We start from the raw sequence: 21281 nt of genomic DNA on the forward strand, positions 1-21281 counted from the left end.
AGTCAAGTGCAAGGCGCTGTACTTGGGCGGGGACAACGCCAAGATACGCAGACAGCATGGGAGAACAACTCCTTGAGGGCAGCCCTGCCAAGAAGGATGGAGGGGTCCTGGTAGACAAAAAACTTAACATCAGCTAGCAGTTTGCACCTGCAGCCCCCAAGGCCGACCGCGTACTGGTCTGCATCAAGAGGAGTGGCCAGCAGGGAGAGGGAGGCGACTGTCCCCCACCCCCGCTCTGCTCTGCCCTTGTGACACCCCAGCTGGAGTAATGCCTCCAGGTCTGGGGCCCCAGCTCAGGAAAGCTGGCGACATTTTGGTGAGAGGCCAGCACAGGGCCACAGGGACAATCAGAGGGCTGGAGCGCTTCTCCTGCAAAGACAAGCTGACGGAACTGTGCCTGTCCGGTCTGCAGAAGACAAAGCACCAGGGTGACCACGTTGCAGCCTGCCAGTACTTACAGGGACGTTTTAAACAGGAGGAAAATCAACTTTTCACACGGGTAGATAGCGATAGGACACGGCTTTAAAATAAAAGAGTTTAAGATCAGATGCCAGGGGGAGACGGACGTGAGGCACTGGCACACGATGCCCAGAGACATTCTGGATATCCCCCAGTACCGGAGGTGTTCCAGGCCAGGCTGCATGCAGCACTGGGAAGCTTGCTCTACGGCTGGAGTCTTGCGGTTGGCAACCGCGCCCTCGGCACTGAGTGGGAACGACGTGACCTCCGAGGCCCCTTCCAACCCAAGCCATTCCGTGACACAAAGGGGGCCTACGGGACACCTGCAGTGGGAACCATAAACGCGGACTGCAATGGCAGGACAGGGGGCAACGGCTCGCAACTAAAAGAGAGGAGGTTCACACTAGACGTTAGCAAGAGACTTTGTCCTCTGAGGGGCGGTGGGGCACAGGAAAAGGTCACCCACAGAAACTGAGGACGCCCCAACACCGGAAGCCTCTCACGTCAGGCTGGAGGGGGCGTTGGGCAACCCGCTCTAGTGGAAGGCGGTGCTGCCCACGGAAAGGGGGTTGCTTGGAAGCGGACGGCACTTGAGGTCCCTTTCCAAACCAAACCACCCTCTCATTCTACCATCTCCTCAAGTCTCCTCATCCTCAACACGTGCTTAATAACTACATCAGGGGGCTCGCCTCCATAAGGCTTGTGGACTCCTCCTGGACACTCAGACAAACCTTTGGCCTCCGCAACGTAAGATCCTTGCCTTACAACTATCCGCCTGCTGGTCCATTTCCTCCTTCTCACCGGATGCCACACAAAGCAAGGAAAAGAAGAGACGACGGAGGAAGGAGACACGGCGCCCGAGGAGCACCACAGCCGCAGTACCCGCTCGGAAGCATCGCTTCCCTTTCTCATTCCTCCTCAAGCACAAGCCTTTCCTACGTATTCTCAGCAGCCTCCAACGCAGGCGGCGCTGCCTACTCCGACCACTACAACAGCCAACCCAGAGTTCCTCATGCCGCCGGAAACTACCCAAGGTTCTTCCAACGCGCTTCACTTTGCAGTGCTTTCTAAGAAACAAGCACAGAAAGCAAGCCATGGGCAGCACACATCTCAAGTCGAAAGACCAAGACCCATTACGGCATTAAGGCGTTACGTAAGAAAAGCAGAGTTGAACAGGAAGAGGGATTTCACTGAAGGATACACCAGAGCTCTCCCCGCAGGCCTAAGGGAAAGGATGAAAACAGATATCTGCAGAACAGCTGACCCAGAAGATTCCGCCCCACCACTTTCACATCCCCCTTCCAACCCTTGCAGCCAGCCACCCAAAACACACCGCCGGACCAGGATCTCCACCAACAGCCCCACGCACACCCAAGCCATTTGCTCCCAGACCACAAAAACCAACAGCCAAAAGTGAAAGCCACAGACAAAATCTCTCGGCAACAGGAAAGCGACGAAGGGAAAGATGACACGCCACATAAAGCCGGCACCGCGGCAGCACACAGACCACTGCCACCACCCAGCCCCACCAGGCGCCTGCCCACCACAACCAGAGTCCCACCATGGCTGTGCCTGCAAGCCCACAGCACCCACGGGGCTACAGCATCCTGCTGCTCACGCTCCTTATGAAAGCTCTCGCCGCCGCCGCTACCGCCTGCAACCACCTTCGCCCCCAGGATGCCACCTTCTCTCGTGACAGCCTCCAGCTCCTCCGGGACATGGCTCCCAGCCCACCCCAGCCGTGCCCACAGCACAGCGCGCCATGCTCCTTCAACGACACCATCCTGGACACCAGCAACGCCCGGCAAGCTGACAGAACCACCCACGACATCCTCCAGCACCTCTTCAAAATACTCAGCGGACCCAGCACTCCAGCCCACTGGGTCGACAGCCAACGCCAAAGCCTCCTCAACCAGATCCAGCGGTACACCCAGCACCTCGAGCAGTGCTTGGCAGGCAGCGACACGCACTCCCGCACACGATGGCCTCGCAACCTTCACCTCACCATCAACAAACACTTCAGCTGCCTCCACACCTTCCTCCACGACAACGATTACAGCGCCTGCGCCTGGGACCACGTCTGCCTACGAGCTCGCACCTGGTTCCTGCACATCCACGACCTCGTGGGCAACACGCGCACCTAGCCCCAAGCGCACCTCCCACCCTCTTCCTAGTTACCTATTTATTCAACTATTTGTACAAACGGCTATTTATTCCTCTATTTATTCTTCTATTTATTCAGACAAAATAAAGCTCTCCTTTCCAAAACTGCCTGCGACTGCCTCCTTTCGCTCAATCACAGGAGCCCCTGGCGGGGGCAACCAACCCTGGGATTCTCACACACCGCTCTGAAAACTCCGGTACCCGCTTACTTCTTCTGTAAACCTTGCAGGTCCAGGGAGATCCACGAGGTCGCCACAAAAAGCGGACAAAGCAGGGACACCTGCGGCAGCAGGACCGGCCCGCTTTGACTAACAAAGCCAAAGCAAGAAGCTGATTATCACTTTCAGCACAGCAGCTTGACGGCCACAGCGGTACCGCGGGGACGGGCAGAAGTAGCCCTACAGTTAACTCGAGCCTTGAGTACGGTCAGCAAGAACGCAAAGGCGGCGTATCACTGCAGTGCTTGACTCTTCACGCAAATCCTGTCAAACATCACCCCACACAGAGAAACCCACAAGCTTCAGCTTCTAAGGGGAAGCAGAGCAGACAAAGGCAGGGAGAAGGAAGGAGACAGCAGAGCTAAGAGACGGGAAGCTACAGTCATCTTACTCCACCATGACGGGGCACCTTCTTGGCAACCACTCCGCCTCACCTCGGGGTGGAGAACGCTGGCACAGCATGGATTTCAGTACCGCTGTGTCTTAGTTTCACAGGCTGGCACTAGAACCGTTTTCTTCAGAGCGCCTGATACGATGCGGTGTTTTGGTTCCAGGAGAAAAACAACGCTGCTAACACACCAACGCCTACTCTTGCTGCTAAGCGGTGCTGCACAGAGCCAAGGCTATTCTCTGGTGATAGTCTGCCTGTAGAGCATTCTCCTCCAGGACAGTTGTTTTATTCCATCGCAGCCTTTTCCAGATTTCTATGCTTTTCCAGATCTCTTTCATCTCTACTGTATCAACCATTAGCCTACCGATTAACACCCTTAGTGCCATATTTTCTTCTCTATGTATCCTTCAGCACCATTTCTAATTCTTCAGCAGCACCAACACTCCAGCCCAGTGTATTGACAATCCATTTCAACAACTTCTCATCCACACTGATAAGTTCTTGCTTCACTTTAAGCATTGCTTTACTGACAGCAATATCTGCTTCCAATCTCTGGGCCCCTGCCATTTTCACTTCAGCATCAACAAATACTTCAGATCTATCCACAGCTTCCTCATGCAGGACTAGTACAGTGCTTGCACCTGGGATCATGTTTGTGTTTATGCTCATGCCTGCTTTTAAAACACAGATATACTCACATGGGAGATGAAACATTGAGCTCCTCACACAGCCTCATCTAAATGTCTCAACACCCAATGATTGTCCCCATTCAACAGCACTCAGTGAGATAAACCAGCCACAGCTTGAGCTGGGTCCGCCCTGCACTATTTGCTCTGCCTTCCTCAAGCCAAGGGCCACAGCAACAGGGAGACAGACATGACTGAGCCCAACCCATTGTCACTGTATCAAGGGCTGAGCTGGACTACAGCATAGCCCATTCTGCCACCATGCCTGGCCCACACCACAGCCCAAACTTGTTTGGAACAGAGGGAGGAAGTCTTTGCCCTGAGAGACAGTGAGGAGACAGACTGACAGCAATGCGAAGAGGAGCAGCATTTATTACTCAGAGCATTATGGAGGCTGTTTGCACTTCGGCCCCAACCACCTCAGGCAATGCTACAGGCCTGGGGCAGAGTGACTGTGTAGAGGAAACAGATCTGCGGGTATTGGTCAACACTCAGCTGAACATTAGCCAGCAGTGTGCCCAGGTGGCCAAGGCTGCCAATGGTATCCTGGCTTGATTCACAAATTATGTCATCAGTAGGAACAGGGAAGTGATCATCCCTCTGTACACAGCCCTTGTAAGGCCACCCCTTGAGCACTCGTTCAGTTATGGACACCTCACCACAAGAAAGTCAAGACCCTGGAGCACATTCAGAGAAGGGCAGTGAAGCTGGTAAGGGGTGTGAAGCATAAGTCTTATGAGAAGCAGTTGAGGGAGCTGGCCTTGTTCAGTCTGGAGAAGTGGAGGCTCCGAAGTGACTATCACTCTCTACACCTACTTGACAGAAAGCTGTGGTGAGGTGGAGGTTGGCCTCTTCCCCTGTATAACTAGTGATAGGACTAGAGGGAATGGTTTCAAGTTACACCAGGGGAGATTCAGGTTGCACATTAGGAAATAATTCTCTGATAAAGTGGTCAGGCGCTGTAATGGGTTTGCTCAGGGAGGTGGTGGACTAGCAATCCTGGAGGTTTTCAGGGCATGTTTAGATGTTGTACTGGGGGATGTGGTTTACGGGAAACATTGGTGACAGGTGGATGTCAGGTGTATATGCTCATGCCTGCTTTTAACACATGGATGTACTCACATGGGAGATGAAATGTTGAGCTCCTCACACAGCCTCATCCAAATGTCTCAACAACCAGTGATGACTGCATGATCTTGGAGGTCTTCTCCAACCCGCTATGATTCTAAAATACTCAGCGTCACAGCATGGGACAGCGTGCCCAGAGATGTGGCTGTCACATCCCTGGTGACATTCAAGGTCAGGTTGGACCAGGCTCTGAGCAATCTGATCTAGCTGTAGATGTCCCTGGTTACCTGCAGGGAAGATGGTTTACAAGACCTTTAAGGGTCCCATCCAACTCAAACGATTCTGTGATTCTACACACATGGGACCTCAATGATTCCATTTGCCAAGGCAGATGAAGAGACCCATACCTCCTCAGAAGATAACAGCAGAAGACAAGAGAAATGCAGGATATTCTAACTTGAATTTCAAATTTTCTAAACTTGTGATCAACTAAAATGATAAAATTATTGTATTCACCAGGAATGCAATTCAACACCCAAGGAGGGATCGGGAAGGTTGAAGGATGTCCATCGTTGCAGACAGACAGAAGTGTCACTTAACAAGGCGTTCAGAAAACTCTGGCAAAACTACCCTTAGTACCAGATTGCAATAAAAACTCTCAGGAAAGAGTTCTTCCACAATGAAACACTGCAAAAATTTCAAAACATGAAAAGCTGCTCTGATTCATTAAAAACACAGAAATAGAGAGACAGAGAAGTTCCAATACTATAAGACAACTACAAAGCAAACATTCAATTCACACCGCAAGAAAACAAAACTGAGAACATGAAATTGTTCACAACAAAACTGCTCTTCTCATCCCCCATTCAACACAGCACAGAAAGTCAACTGTCATGAAATTTGCATGGTTCTACAGCTTTCAAGGTACCAGAGCTCAGAGAAGATTTCCATTCAGATATCTTTAGAGTTAAAAGAAAGGGAAGAGTAAATACAAAGAGATCTCCATCAGTCAAAATACTGAAAACCAAACAAAAAAGTCAACTTGTTGAATGACAGGTTGCATAGGAGAGCTCTGAATTGATGAAAAATGTATCAAACCAAAGTAGTCTAAAATGTAATAAGAAATGATGCATTAATATAGAATCATGACAAAAAACTGAATACACAAAACTTGCAAACAATGTTATTACGTAACATCAAAAAAGACACTTGAGCAGGACTGGAAATCTCAGTGGAAGAAGAAAAACACCAGAACTTTCAGAGGAAGTAAAAAAGTAAAGGACACATCCACAGCACAGACGCAATACAAGCCGATAACACAGCACCAACCCCACAAACACACTTCCTTGCAAACCACATGAAACCAACAGCCAAAAGTGAAAGCCACAGACGGAAACTCTAAGCAAGAGGAAAGCGAGGAAGGGAAAGATGACACACCACATAAAGCCGGCACCGCGGCAGCACACAGACCACTGCCACCACCCAGCCCCACCAGGCTCCTGCCCACCACAACCAGAGTCCCACCATGGCTGTGCCTGCAAGCCCACAGCACCCACGGGGCTACAGCATCCTGCTGCTCACGCTCCTTATGAAAGCTCTCGCCGCCGCTGCTGCCGCCACCGCCTGCAACCACCTTCGCCCCCAGGATGCCACCTTCTCTCGTGACAGCCTCCAGCTCCTCCGGGACATGGCTCCCAGCCCACCCCAGCCGTGCCCACAGCACAGCGCGCCATGCTCCTTCAACGACACCATCCTGGACACCAGCAACGCCCGGCAAGCCGACAGAACCACCCACGACATCCTCCAGCACCTCTTCAAAATACTCAGCGGACCCAGCACTCCAGCCCACTGGGTCGACAGCCAACGCCAAAGCCTCCTCAACCAGATCCAGCAGTACACCCAGCACCTCGAGCAGTGCTTGGCAGGCAGCGACACGCGCTCCCGCACACGATGGCCTCGCAACCTTCACCTCACCATCAACAAACACTTCAGCTGCCTCCACACCTTCCTCCACAACAACGATTACAGCGCCTGCGCCTGGGACCACGTCTGCCTACGAGCTCGCACCTGGTTCCTGCACATCCACGACCTCGTGGGCAACACGCGCACCTAGCCCCAAGCGCACCTCCCACCCTCTTCCTAGTTACCTATTTATTCAACTATTTATGCAATTATTTCTCTATTTATTTATCTTAATAGCAGACTAAAGTTCACTTCTTGTAAAAAAAAATTATTAAAATAATGCTTTTAGCATCTTCTTTTGCTCAACCACAAGTACTTTTTAGGAGCAACCTACATAAGGCCATTTTACTAATAATCAGCAGCCAAAAGTGAAAACTACAAACAAATAGTCAGTTCAAGCCTCGTCACACACTACCTATACCCCACGCCTTTACCGCAACACCTGTTGTCTGACACAGCCATACACCAACAGCAGCTCCACTAACATGAGCATACCTCAACTCTCCCCTTTACTCACCATACAGAGACACTGCTAATAGCTACCAAAAACCCTTTGGCCATGGCTACTCATCACATTCTTATTTAACTGAATCTATTTGTTTGCATCATATTTTTCATCTGTTCAGTATTTATAGGACAGAAATTAAAAACCTTTTTTAAAGACATTTGTCAGTAGTTTTGCTATCAGAATCAATAAAGCATCACAGGAGGGAATAAACCTCCCTACGTCGTATACTCACCCACCCACCCACTCACCCACCTCCACAAAGGCCTCAGGAGATCCCCAGATTCTTGTCTGTGCACAGGCTCCTGCAAGGATGGACATTCTTCCATACGTTTCAGGCCAATCCACATCTCCTGTCTGCCATTAACTTGCTAAGAACATGCCAAGGCACTGAGTAGATCTGCCAAAGATTCTACACATTCACTGAGTACTCATCTCTATCTTCTTACTTTGTTAACTGTTGTGCATATAAATTTGGACATTTTTCCTAAAATGTTTGGACATTCATTTTATTCAAGTCACATGTTCAACAGGCATAGCAATGAAATGGTCAGGCAGGTGTGCCCCTTATACATTCCTTGCACAAGTCTTATTCTCCGCACCAACCCAAAACTTGCAGCCAGGGCAGCTTACTTTGTACTAGTGTCAGTGCTGCCCTGACTCAAAAGGAACCTCAGAGACTAGCTCCCACAGCTGTGACATACATAGCTCCACTACTTATCAACCAAGCAACCTCAAAGAACAGTCTCTTTCTGAACACACAAACTTGAGAATTAGCCAGCCTGAAGACTGAAGAAATCATTCAGGAGTTGCAGCAGCCTATCCTGCAACCACATTTATTCCCTGATGCTCAATTCGTCTAACTCCTTTACCACTTTTCAAGAACTGAAGTTTGAAGTACCAGTTCCCATTTTCATCTCCTCTAACATTATCTTCTGCCTTTATAGGTGAAAGTAAGCTACACCATCTTTCTGACACAAATGTCCATGGAAAAATAAGGATGAAGCAGGACATAAGCATGCTCCCCCCTATCAATAACAGCAGCCAGAGGACCAGACATGGGCTTGCAGAAGCATACATCTTTGCATTACAGTAGCACAAGGTGCCCACACTGACCACAACCTTTCAAAGCCCACAGCTCTTGCACCTCCTGCTCACCTGTTCTGTGCACACTCCTAAGCCCAGGCCAATTATTGTTTGCTCTCTTGTCTCACATTTTTTACCTGCAGTGTGCCACACCTTCCCAAATTTCCAAGACTTTTTGTTTACTGTCTTACATGAACTCAAGTCACCGGAAACATGTCACCAAAGTTCTCTTTTGTAAAGAGAGCATCTATTCTAGAATCATAAATCTACTTCTAGCACTTTCTGCAGCACAGCTTTCATTACTGGTAGGTTTTTTTAAAAAATATTTTTATCCAAGCATCTTCTTGCTTGTGTCTGTTGCTTGTTTCTTTACTTCACATTCATCAAATCCTTTTTTTTTTTTTTAATTAATTTATTTATTTTACTTCCACAGGGTTGTCCTTGCTTTAATACTACAGCTCTTATTACCCTATTTCATTGCATGATCTCTCATTTAATACCTCCCACCTCACTCTCCATGACATATTTGCTCTATTTTCCTAGCTATCTGGTAACTTCTTCCCAGAACTGGTATCAGGTTGCCACGTCTTCATTTAGCTAGGTCTTTCCCTTTATCTCAACATGGAGTCGTCCACTCACTCTGCAACTTTTCTGAGTTTCAAAAGTTTTACTAGAAAATAAAAATGATTTTCAGAAACCTTCATTACTGATCTCCAAATCACTGAATGTCAGTTACATCAGACCTCAATTTAAAATCTTCCACTGAACAACTTCCCAACAACAAAACAGCCAGTTTTCCACCATAGTTCTGTGACACCTATGAAGCTTCTTTTGCAGCTAAATATTGGTATTTTTTCCATGGCTTTTCTTTTTCTCATTACAGGAAATATTCACCCTTTTTAACATTACCTGTTACCTCCGTTTTTGGCTTCATTTATCTTCTCTTCTGGCAATACATTTTTCTTCCAACATACCATTAATTATCAGTTATTATCCACATTTTTTTTCTTCCATCTCAATTCAGCTGTCAGACTGGGTTTTTTGAAACCATTTCTTTCTCAACTGATTTCTGTCTTTCTCTTAACCACAGCACTATCCTGTGTGCCTATCCTTCCTTTGACTTTCAGTATTTTTCTGGGACATCCTTGTACTCCAACTGGCTGACCTCCAGATTCCACATGGAAGACCTGGCACTTTCTTGAACTTGGCCAAAACATTCACTCAGTAATACCTTTCCTCTTCAGATCACTGCAGTGCACTGCTCATTTTTTTCCTTTATGCATATAGTGCACTGCTTCATCCTTTTACTTTTCTGAGTTACATGCTACCATCTTCACTTCAGTTTTCAGGGTGACATGTAACAACTCCTCACCTTTTCACATTCTAGGCTAACCATCCTTATGAGTCTAACTGCCTGGAATATGAGTTTCACTCATATGTCCTTTTCATTCTGGATTCAGTTAAAACAAACTTTTTCATACCTTCCCACTTGCTGCTCATGGGTTTGTTGCCATAGTGCATACTGCAAATATGCCAGATGCTAATAGTCTTCACAATCTTTAACATGCACACAATGTTTATCAACGTGTATACTATGCCATTACAGATGTCTATTTGTTTACTATGCCACCCCTTGCTAGGAGAAGTTCATACTCAGATTTCAATTAGAACTGATGAGATTTTACACTGTTGCTTCAATACAGTTAAAAGAATTCTAGTCAAAGCATAGACTATGCTTCTGTATTCCATATGCAGATGGACAAATGGAACAATCGCTTTATATCAGTCTACAACGTCAGGTAAAATCATTCTGGATATTAAAAAAACAGAACATGAAACACACGGATAAGCTCTTAATCAACATTATATGAAGTAATTTGTATTGTAGAGTACTCTGTACTCTGTTGTACAGATGATCAACACTAAAGATCACTTGTTTATAATGAAACAAACTCAAGCTATTTACTTACCATTGGCAGCCTGGATTGAAGCATCTGGAGATCATCATAACCATAAATCTGCTTGAAGACAGATAAAAATACAACATCATTGTAACACTTTTTTTCTGACATTGATGAATTCAGGGCTTTAAACAGTTTGATCTAGATTCAGCCTCAGTTAAAGGTGTAGGGCTATATGTTGCATTGTGCAATGACAGAGCACTGTAGAACTTCCACACAAATAAAGTGGAGACTGAAATGTTTTGTGACTCTAATGTAGCTCAGCTAGGTCTGTACAAACAATTCTGAAGTTTCCTATTAATATCAGTGAACACCAATACATATATTTCATATTTCTTCAACATTTTCGTAATTCAAAATGCCTTGGCATAGACAGCAGCAGGTCTGGAGGGCCCACTTGCATCAAGGTTTAAGGACAAGTACAATTAAATTGCTTACTGGGTAGGCAGGTAGAAGTCCTCCAGGTCCCACAATATACTGGTTATGTAACAAGGGTGGTACACCCTGGGGCAGGTTGGGGGGAGCTTTGCCTGTAGAACCAAAATACAGACACTTAAAGAAGACCTTCAGAAAAGAAAAGGCTTCAGCACTGAAAACAAGATAGCTCGCAAGCCCTGGAGCTGCACTAGCGTAGCTTTTAAAGAGCAGAACAACACAAGAATTTAATGCCACTTTATGAAATCGCCTCACATCCACACATCAAGGAAGGAAAAGCACAACTACTTTAGACTTAAAACAGTCCCATCAGAGAACGGTCCAATTTTGTCGTTCAGCTAGGCAGAACTACAGGACAGAAGTTCCCACAATCCTTAAGGCCTCTCCTGAAGATAAGAATTTAGGCAATGTTCTTGATCTGAACATAAATTCTTTCATTTTCTGCTGTCAGTATGTTCCCCTTTTGCTGCCAGCAATGGACTGGTAAGCATTAAATGCTGCCAGTGTACTTTTTGTGAGGGACTTGTAACAGCTGAGAAAAGCAAAGAGAAGACTGAGACAGTTTCAGTTGTCTCCATGAAGCAGAGGGTAAAAGAAGGCACTTTAGTCAGTCAGATGCTCCATTTACAGCGAGAATGGGAAATGAGAAATTCTCATGTATAATTTTGATTTTAATACTTAAAATTGTTCACTTCCCTCCACAGAGTTTTCCTTTAGCAAGTTAAGTTGATCACAGAAGCACCAGAGACATTGAGTATTGCTTCTACTTAAGTACAGGAAGCCTCCCCAGTTTCTCTGTCAATAGACCCTTTTTTCAATATGGTTATTGCTGTAGAAAAACCCAGACATCCATGAGATACTTCTTTCCTCCATATATGCGGCAGTAGGGTTTTGACATATGATAATCAATCCACTACAATGTATTTTTATACTGTCTAATGAATTCAAGTCACAGAGAAGTCTGAAATTAAAGCGAATGTGAACTCACAGTCAAGAGCTAATTACAACCTGAAATACAAACCAGGTAAATCTCCTAGTTCGAAACTGCAAGTCGGAATTGCTCATGTCTATTTATAAAGCTCTCTGAGGATAGAATGTGCTATATAAATGCCACATCACACCCTAGCAAATTTGAAAAACACAAAAGCAAGCAACTTTATTTTATAAGTCAGCAAATAAAGCATGCTGAAAATGCTAGTCAAAGAGTGTGGATTTCTTAGCATAGTAGTTATTGCTGGTGAGATGCTTGACTGACAGCCCTGCAGAATGAAGTCTTCTGTCTATCCATGTGATCTGTTAATACTGCGAACCTGAAGACACTAAAGGAGCTGCCCGTGTGGTAGCAGCTGGTATAGACACACTGGTAACGCTCAGGCCAAGGCTGTTTGTAGTGTTCATACTGCTTGCCATGCTGACAACCGATGATGTGGTGCTAGTGGCTGAGGTTGAAGCAGCTGAAAAGGTTGTTGAGGGCTGGAGCGAAGTTGTGTTCTCAACACTAGTGTGCTAGAAAGAAGACAAAAAGGATGAGGATCACAGAGCAAATAAACCACAGTGAAAGATGTTGAGGGAAAAAAAAAACAACCATCTATTAAGTAACATTAGCACATGCAAGAGAATGTTTAATAGTAAATGCATTAACTGCATAGCAAGCAAGCAACTAAGTTGCAAGCCTGTGATTTTTAAATATTCATAGAAATTTACTCTGTGAAAGTTAAATTCAAACAGCTATAAAATCAGAAAATCCTATCACAGAATTTTAAATGTCTGTCTATTGCTTTATTTTTTGCCCTTGAGCTGCCTAATCATTTAAGCTAGTTCTTCTATTAAATAAGCTCTTATATTCTTTTAAAAGATGGCATTTGTTTTCAGAATTCAGTACAAGGCTCTTGGGATTTCCACAATGCACTTGTACAATTGGAAAGATTAAAATTGCAACAACCTACAACAGACTCAATGCAGTAAACAAGCAGATTAGGTACATTACAGGAACACCTGACTGTAAGGGAGTTCATGGCTTGAACCCAGCATAATACAGTGCCTTAACTTTTAAATCTGGCCACACTTGCAAAATACAGCATCATCACCACCACACAGAAGCTGTAAGCACTCATGCACATGTCCTTCCTTCCTGTTGTGTGAATTTTCAAGTTATGCCTTCACTCAGGATGAAGAACACAAACTAAAACAGGCATAAAGAAAAAACACACCTTAACTGGAATAGTACAGAAGTGCTCCATCACAGAGCATGGCAGCCTGACTTATGTTTGTGCAACCTCCTTCACAGCACTGTGTTCAATAACATTTGCCTTTTCTCAAAAGTATTAAATACTTACATGACAACAATGCCATGTGATAAACTCTAACACCATTTGTCACGAGGCATTGTCATGATATATATACCACTCCATCACCTGCATTTTTCCAGTTAACCTTTTTGGTGGAGATTGCTAGTACTCCACCTTTCAGAGCAGTTTCAAACAGACACTTTTAAAGGTTATTTTTAATAAACTTATTGCACAAGTTCTCTCATTATTCCATTTCCCCTTCCTAGCAAAAAAACCCATTTTCTACAGCTGTGCAATTGGAAAGCTTCTAACAGTTATTCTCAATGAAGTACAAATCACAAGTAGTAATGACAACCTTTTCACCACTAGAGGACTAGTAGTCCTCCTATCCTGAGACAAACCTCAGTTCTGGGCATACTGGGACACAGCAAACTTTTTCTGATAATTAAGAACCTCTGGAAGTGACTATATGCTAAATATCTATTAAATACTAACAGGACTTACTGCATGTGACGCGCCTGAAGATAACACTGAGGCAGGGGAGAGGCTGCTTTGATGATTGGAAAGTGAGCTAGAAAGAAATTGCAAAGAATTAGTACAATGAATTTTTCTTAGAACAACTTACTTATGTGCCTACTGCATATACAGGGACATTTATGTACACATCCCTACAAGCAACTTCTTTAGCCAATATCAAACTACCTAATGCTTAAAAGAAGATTGTACAATGATTCAGAATAAATTACACACTCTGACTAAATAGCAAATGCTTACATCAGTTCTTCGGGGCAATGGACCACAATAACCTTGGCAGTTTCACAGACTAGTTTTGCTTCAAGAATTTTAAACTGTTCTCTATTGCAGAAAACAGGATGACACCATTTCAGGCAGCAAGAAATGGTTCCGTCCAGCATACAGTTTTAAACTATTTCCTTGCTCACTTTCCCTTTCTTGTAAGAATCCCCAATCCATTACCTGACCTACAGTAGAGACTCAGACAAGTTGCAGCACAATCAAGACAGACATATTTGGAATTCAGGCAACATCCTTTCATGGCATTCAGTGTTTGCCCAACTGTTAACAACCCTCCAACTAAAATTTCTACTAACATACACAGCTTTTCAACAAGTGCAGGGATATGGGTTGTTTGGGTTTTTTTTTCTTCTAATTTTGGTGAAGTAATTCTAGTTGGCTGACACTTATACCATTTTATTCAATATCCATTAAAAGCAAAAAAAAACAAAACACCAACAGTAGTGCAAAAGAGAATCTACCACACCCCATTTGGCCTACATATGTAAAGCTGTGTTATCCCAAGAAATTAGTTTTATTACAACAACAAATAAAGTACAAATGAGAGCAATACAACCATGAAGGATCAGTATAGCTCCAGGATGTCACCTGCCTGAGAAAATAGCTCAAGTAACAGGGACAAAAAAAATCAGAGACTGTAAATGAGCAGTGCTGCATAGACTCCAAGGAACACCAACGTCATATTTCAAATGTCTTAAGGAAATGACTTATTGTGTGGTGTTCTGTTGTAATTTTTCTGTCTGTATAGAATTATTTTAATTTAGAAAATTAATGAACTCTTAAAGGGATCATTTCACACATAAATTCAAGCATAAAGCAGACACTATGGACAAAGTAGGAAAAGCAAAGTGGAAGAATCAATTCTGCTAATTTAGATTGTGATAAATTGTGATACTGAAGCAAGATCCCACTGAAACATAGAAGTGCTAAAAAGCCATGAAAATTTGATGGCAGCACTGTTCCATCATTAACAGACAGCCCATATTGCCTATCTGCAAGCAAAAAAATCCTTGTTTCTTCTGAAATTATTGTTTTATTGAAATTTATATTTTATAATTTATTGAAATTATTGAAATCCTTGTTTCTTCTGTCTCTAAATTATAATTCATGACAGAAAAGGGGACCTCATGGTCTGACAGCTCCTATATGCAATCACCCTTATATACACCTCTTCCCCACAACTTCACCTCCCTTCACAGTTTACCACAACTTCCACTGTACCTGCTTAGCTGGGAGAGGGAGCTGCTGGCCAAGTCATTGGACTGAGGCAAACTGGGCAACGTTGCCACATGCTGAGATGCTGAAGGCAGAAGCGAAGTGGTCGTGGATACCACGCTAGGCAGCGAACCAGCAGAAGGTAGCGAGGGAGAAGGCTCTGTCTTAGACACTGAAACTGATGAAGTAGCTGCAATGAGTTGAAAAGAGACATTCAAACACCAATTCCAACATATCTGACTCTCAAGATGAGTTCAGAAACACAATATGTAAGTATTTTACCTTTGTTTTACAGAAATCTGACTGATAGGAGCCAGGGTCAGTATTAAATGATCTGGCTACTACTATGGAATGAAGGAATGACAATACAGTGATCAGTTTCTCTCTTTAAGCTCCTCACTTAGAATACATTTCTGATTTTCACTGGTACACATGTTGTAAACCACAGTCCTCAGTTACCTCCCACTATCTGTACGCTTGCTTTTGCTCAGAAGTTCATCCTCATTTCAAAATTCTTAGCACTGAAGTTCAATCCTTTCCATAAAGAAAAGTTGCTTGCACTCTTCAAGGTACTACAAAAATCTACTCTTATCTACAGCTCCAGTTCTTCACTTCAACCTAAAGAGCACTTTTGATGTTTGGGATTTTGATTGCTGGAGCATAAAGGCACAAATAACTAATCTGGTGTACTGATTCAAATGTGCGTTGTAGTAGAATAAAAGAAGGTATAATAAAATGTCAAAGCTGACCAAAGCATTACGCACAAACAGTTGTAAATATTGTCTCACTTTATTTAATCTAGATGACAGGTGGTTAGCATTTCTACCTATACATAATAGAGCCTGTTTACCACAAATGTGTATTTACCATTCCTATCATAATTCCGAGCATTTTCTCTTGTCCTCTGAAGAAGGATAATGTACAGAATTAGCCAGCCATGCACCAAAAAAAATCTCAGAAACAGTTGTGACCCATTGTGTATGAGCCCTGCCACGACCATACCCTCACACACCACCAGAGGCCACTACCGAGTGGATCACTGCTATTTTCACAATGCTTTTGAAGTCACACAACCTAAAGTCTGAAAATACTTGTAAGTATTATTGTTGATACTGGCTTTCCCCTGAATGACCCAACTTAGTCTGCGGACCAGGTGCTGGGTAAACAGAAAGCAAGAGGTCTTGATCTTGGCAATAAGCACAATGATAGCTGACAACAAGGAAATTTGTGTGACAAAAAAAAAAAAAAAAAAAAAAAAAGCACAGTTGAGGACACAACTGTATTTACCTGACAGCTCCTGACAACACTTACATAAAAAGCAGTAAACACTACTTAAAACTCTAATACATTTGTGCCAGGATTCACTTCTTGAAATCAAAGTAGATCTCTCCAGTATGAGGGAGAGTATCACCATCTTTATTAAGACCTTTTAAATTATGTCTGAACATGATGTACAAGGAAACTGCAAGACAAACAGGACTGTCAGAATTATAATACTAAGATATTTAGTTTTGAGTTGCTAAGAGCTTAAAAAGAATGAGACCTGGAAATTAAAGAGCAGGAGCAGGTAAGACAAGGGATGAACAGCTAACAATATTAGAAGCAAATACAGAAAACAAAAGGCCACTGCCTTAAGTGTTAACAAAAGGCAAAACAGTCTGGACACATGAAACAGATACGTGGGAGAAAACTGATCCCAGTTTATGGGCCTGAAATAGAGAAAAATAGAAGTTTCGTTGAAAGGGAGCTGACACAGAGAAAGTTCAATTTAATGGCTACGGAATAACTACAAAAATACTACAATTTCTCTGATCACTGCTTTCCATAGCAAAAAGTGAATGAAGTGAATTTCAAAAATCAGTTGTTAATTCTGTACATGACAAAGTTTTCTATGTTCAAAGTTGTCCTATGTATTACAGTCTTTCACAAGGCAAATCTTTGGACATGTATTCTCACTTCTGTTCACTTAAATTCAACCTGACACCAATGAAATACTAATAAAATTTGTTGACCCAAATAGTCAAGTTCTTTCCATGTTGTAATATAGAAAAGCTGGACTATCCAAGAAGTTTAAGGGGAAGAGAGACTAAGGAATGAAATGCTGGAATTCTAGAAGATATTAATTCAAGCTGCTGCCCTCGACAATTTTCATAAAGCAGCATACAAAGGCCAGAAGAACAACAACTACATTTTGATTATTTTAATCCCAGTAAGAAAGCTTTAGGGGTGTGTGATTTTCACATAACACATGAGAAACAATGGTGACTGCTTATCTCTTTTGTAAGCCTTAGGGATGGAGATCTACAAAGTCATCACAAAGCACAAATGAAGGAGGGAGTCTTTCAGCAACAAGGGCAGTCCCATTTTGGTTAAGGGTTGCAGGAATGAGCTGCTCATGTTTCAGCACAGAATCCCAAAGGCCACAGTGCTCACAGTGGAACCTTTTACTTCATTAATATGAAATAAACATTAAAGTTAACATTCTTCAGTGTGCTAATGAGTTCTAAGAAGAACCTGCTAAACATGTGACTATAATACTCAACCCTCCATGCAAATCCTGTTAAACCACCACGCATGGAAGCAAACAGGTATGGCTTAAGTTCTAAGAGAAAGAAAGCATCTTGGAAGGACTCAGACAAGAGAAAGGCAGAGAAAATGAGGACTGCAGAAAATTAAGAGATAGGATGCTGAGCTCCACCAAGATGGAGGCGCTCCCTTGGTAATCACTGAGCCCCATCTCTTGGCAAAGAACAGCCGGGATACCTTGTGTTTTGCTAGCTCTAATATCATACATTAGTACTACTACAGCTACAGCATTTATCAACAGCAATCCTAATATGTTATGCTTGTCACTTCAATAAATCATCTGTTCTTTTTTAAAGAAACTGTGAAACTGTCCAGTGAAAGCCCTTGTCTGAGGGCGGCTGGCATGAAAAAATCAAAACTATACTATCAAAGAGATAAGGAGTGTTACAAGTAAAATACCACCCCTCAAGAAAGAAAGAATGGGCCAAGACGAAAAGAAGTGTATCAAAGCACACTGTGTTACTGTTGGTCTACTGCAAGACTGCAAGCCACCCAGCAGAGGGAGTGTGCTGGTCACTGTTATTCCCTACAGGACTGCAATTGAACAATCGAGCACTACGCTTAACAAGAATGTGACTGTTTCTTTTACTTATGCAAACTAAATGCTATGCTAGTTGCAGCTTTCCAAATAAAAATTGATTAAAAGTTAAGAAATTGTATATTAAATAGCTTCAGAAATGTTTTTAAAGGAGAAAAAGCAGTAAAGCAGCTTTTCTAATGCTTAATACTGCTCAGTGTTGCACAGTGGGTATAGATTCAACAGAGTTGCTTCCATGTTTCATTCTTCCAATAAGCAAGCAGTACATCCTGTGCAAGTACAAAATCAATTCCGATCGATTAGTCAAAAATTAAGCAGGGAGAACTATTGAAAGCCTTCAACCAGATGTCACTGCTAAAATTGCATGCATAACAAATTTCAAGGAAAGATCAGAAAAAGAGTCCTGTTAGCAACCACGTTCTGTAAACTTACTGTCAAGAGTTGCCTGTGTTCTAACACCACTGTGCCCGTTCTGTAAACAAAGGAGAATGAACACGTTATCTTAGAAATATATTACATTTTTAGAATTAACCACACATGTAACATGCTTCATGCAGAATTCTATATTCATTCTAAATCGAAAGACAAGGAAGAAAACTAGCCTTTTACTCCTTTAACAAAACCACGTAAGTTCTCAAGTGCAAAGTGTCCTGAGCATACATAATCCCATACATAGCCCATACTACACACATCAGCAGGAGACTTTCCCATGTACTGTATGTTACAAACTTCAGGTTCACATCAATATGAAAGAAAGAATTGCATTAACATATAGGAAATGGTTGTGCTTTTGATCTAATGCAACTCACAATTTTAACTATCCAAGTTACACAGAGACGCCAATTTTTTTCCATTGAAAGATAAGACTCGAGAAGCATCAGTTGCTTTTTGGATAACGCTGGAGTACAGAAGTGGATAGTCTATGCTTGATCCTCACCAGTACATACGAGCTAGTGCAGAAGACAAGTGTGACTGAGCCATTACATAACAAAGGCCAGAAGTAAACAAACTTACAAACACTCACAAGTTCCTTAAACATTTAATAAATTCTCTTAAAACGAACTTACAAGAGCACCTACTCTCTTTATATGGAATAACCATCTCCCAAGGGAGATCCTCTCTGTCTTAAGTGAGATCTCATCCCAGGTGTTTTAAAATAAAAATAAAACAGTATTAATTTCTAATGGTGTCTAAATACAACAGAAGAATAATGCTAGAGGGACCACGAACAGTTTGAGATCTATTGGCTAGGCTCCTTAAGATTCAAAAATTGATCTTTGGATAGGAACTGTCAGGTAAAAGAAAAACACCATGAATACTATATACACAGAGAGTCTCCTCTCTAAAACCTAAGTCTCAGGGAAGGATACTTAACTAGAATGTTAAGTATTACCAAATAAAAGGATCAAACACCAATTTAGGATGCCACGACCCACAAGATCAGAAACATACACATTTTAAGTATAGCATAGCCAAATAAAGGCTACACAATAGGAAAAGAAAACACAGGTAACACAGCAGGTATTGGGAATCAAAGAAGCCACTTGGATTGGTTAGGAGTAGTAACACAGCAGGGTAATAAAAGTCTAAGAGGTATGAGAATATTTCACCTTTTTCAAAAGCTTTTTTCTGAAATTCACTCACCGTAACTGCGACTGGAGTTGGATCTGATGGAGCCATGGAACTTTGGTACGGTATCCTACTATGCACAGAAGTCTGGTCATAGGAGGAAGTTGTTGTTACTGGGCTAGTGCTCTGGGATGAGCAGGTCAGACTGGAAGAGGTGATGGCAGAGGTTGTGTAGGTGGACTCCTGTACTGGATTGGATATTGGCAAAGAGGTATTCAAAGGATCACTGGAAAAAGTAAAAATTATTTACCAATATGGCAAATTAGATCCCAAACACCTTCATGAAAATATGAGCTCCTACACAGGAGCTGATAAAAATACTTAAGTAAAATATGTAGTCAAACCCCCATTTTTTAATATTAAAAAATCATCAATAAGTATATTCTTTCTCTGGTCCCCAGTAATCACTTCTCCAAAAACAAAAGTTGGATTAACCACCGTTCACCCTCCTCCTACCAGACCAACCAAAACAAGAATTGATACAAGCAATTTACAGTCATTTTCCTCCCTCTCAAATGATAAGCAACGATCATCTTTCTTTCTTAAAAAATTAGATCCACAAAGTCTGGTATATAATGCGAAACACTAAACCCCCTTTGGCAATAGTATTATAACACTTGTAGTAACTATCTAACAGAACTAACTACGAGAAAAGAAAAAAAATACTTCAAAACATGCACCATGTTTTATTTTCCAAATAGCTTAATGCATTTATAGAACTAGAAATAAACGTGAAGGTCCATTTTTCACTAGTGTTCCTGAATAAACTTCAGGAAGTTTTTTTTTTGTTTTTTTGGTTTTTTGTTTTTTTTTTTAACCAATGCCACTTTTTGGACAAGTAAGGAAGAAATAAATGAATTATTGATATATTTGTACTTATCATTATCAATGCTAGCATTTCAATAAAAGCTTCTGCATACTGAAAGTCTGGATACTTTCATGATTCTGTAGGAGCATCATATTCACAATCTGGTACACAAAGATGGTACCATGCTCAACTCTCTTTGATCCAATACAGAAAAAATTGCACTGTGAGGAAAAACCCTCCAGCAAATTTGAAAATCTGCTTAATCAAACATGAAGCAGTTATATTAAGGCTAGCTTGCTTTAAGATTATTGACACTCATGTCAGCTCCAGCTTCAAATTAACCCATCTGGAAGATTTTGGCTGCTATTATTAAAGAGATTTCTCTTTCAACACAGTATCCACAGAAAAGAAATCCTTATAAGCCATCATATTTTCCCCTTCTATTAGATGGCAATTGTGTCTTGACATAT

General features: G+C 42.7%; 3 protein-coding genes across 7 annotated transcripts in view; 2 read left to right on the forward strand and 1 right to left on the reverse strand.

Annotated features, from left to right (window-relative positions):
• The window catches only part of UBAP2 (ubiquitin associated protein 2), a 112129-nt gene that overhangs the window by 31160 nt on the left and 59688 nt on the right, over window positions 1–21281 (reverse strand). For 4 of the 5 annotated variants that reach the window (XM_048932372.1, XM_048932371.1, XM_048932370.1 and 1 more), the window contains 7 exons: window positions 20019–20229; window positions 18807–18846; window positions 15257–15440; window positions 13727–13793; window positions 12245–12440; window positions 10938–11029; window positions 10509–10559 (listed from right to left, as the gene is read on the reverse strand). In XM_048932372.1, the coding sequence (XP_048788329.1) occupies window positions 10509–10559; window positions 10938–11029; window positions 12245–12440; window positions 13727–13793; window positions 15257–15440; window positions 18807–18846; window positions 20019–20229 (841 nt within the window). The remainder of the gene's footprint in view (window positions 1–10508; window positions 10560–10937; window positions 11030–12244; window positions 12441–13726; window positions 13794–15256; window positions 15441–18806; window positions 18847–20018; window positions 20230–21281) is intronic. The other variant, XM_048932369.1, reaches the window with a different exon arrangement.
• Window positions 1568–5048, forward strand: LOC125687316 (interferon-like). The gene has a single exon (XM_048932386.1). The coding sequence runs from the start codon at window positions 2022–2024 to the stop codon at window positions 2601–2603; it is 582 nt and encodes a 193-aa protein (XP_048788343.1). The 5' UTR covers window positions 1568–2021; the 3' UTR covers window positions 2604–5048.
• On the forward strand, window positions 5048–7665 carry LOC125687312 (interferon-like). Its single transcript, XM_048932381.1, has one exon. The coding sequence runs from the start codon at window positions 6511–6513 to the stop codon at window positions 7096–7098; it is 588 nt and encodes a 195-aa protein (XP_048788338.1). The 5' UTR covers window positions 5048–6510; the 3' UTR covers window positions 7099–7665.

Source organism: Lagopus muta, chromosome Z (assembly GCF_023343835.1).
Source record: "Lagopus muta isolate bLagMut1 chromosome Z, bLagMut1 primary, whole genome shotgun sequence".
Lineage (NCBI taxonomy): Eukaryota > Metazoa > Chordata > Aves > Galliformes > Phasianidae > Lagopus > Lagopus muta.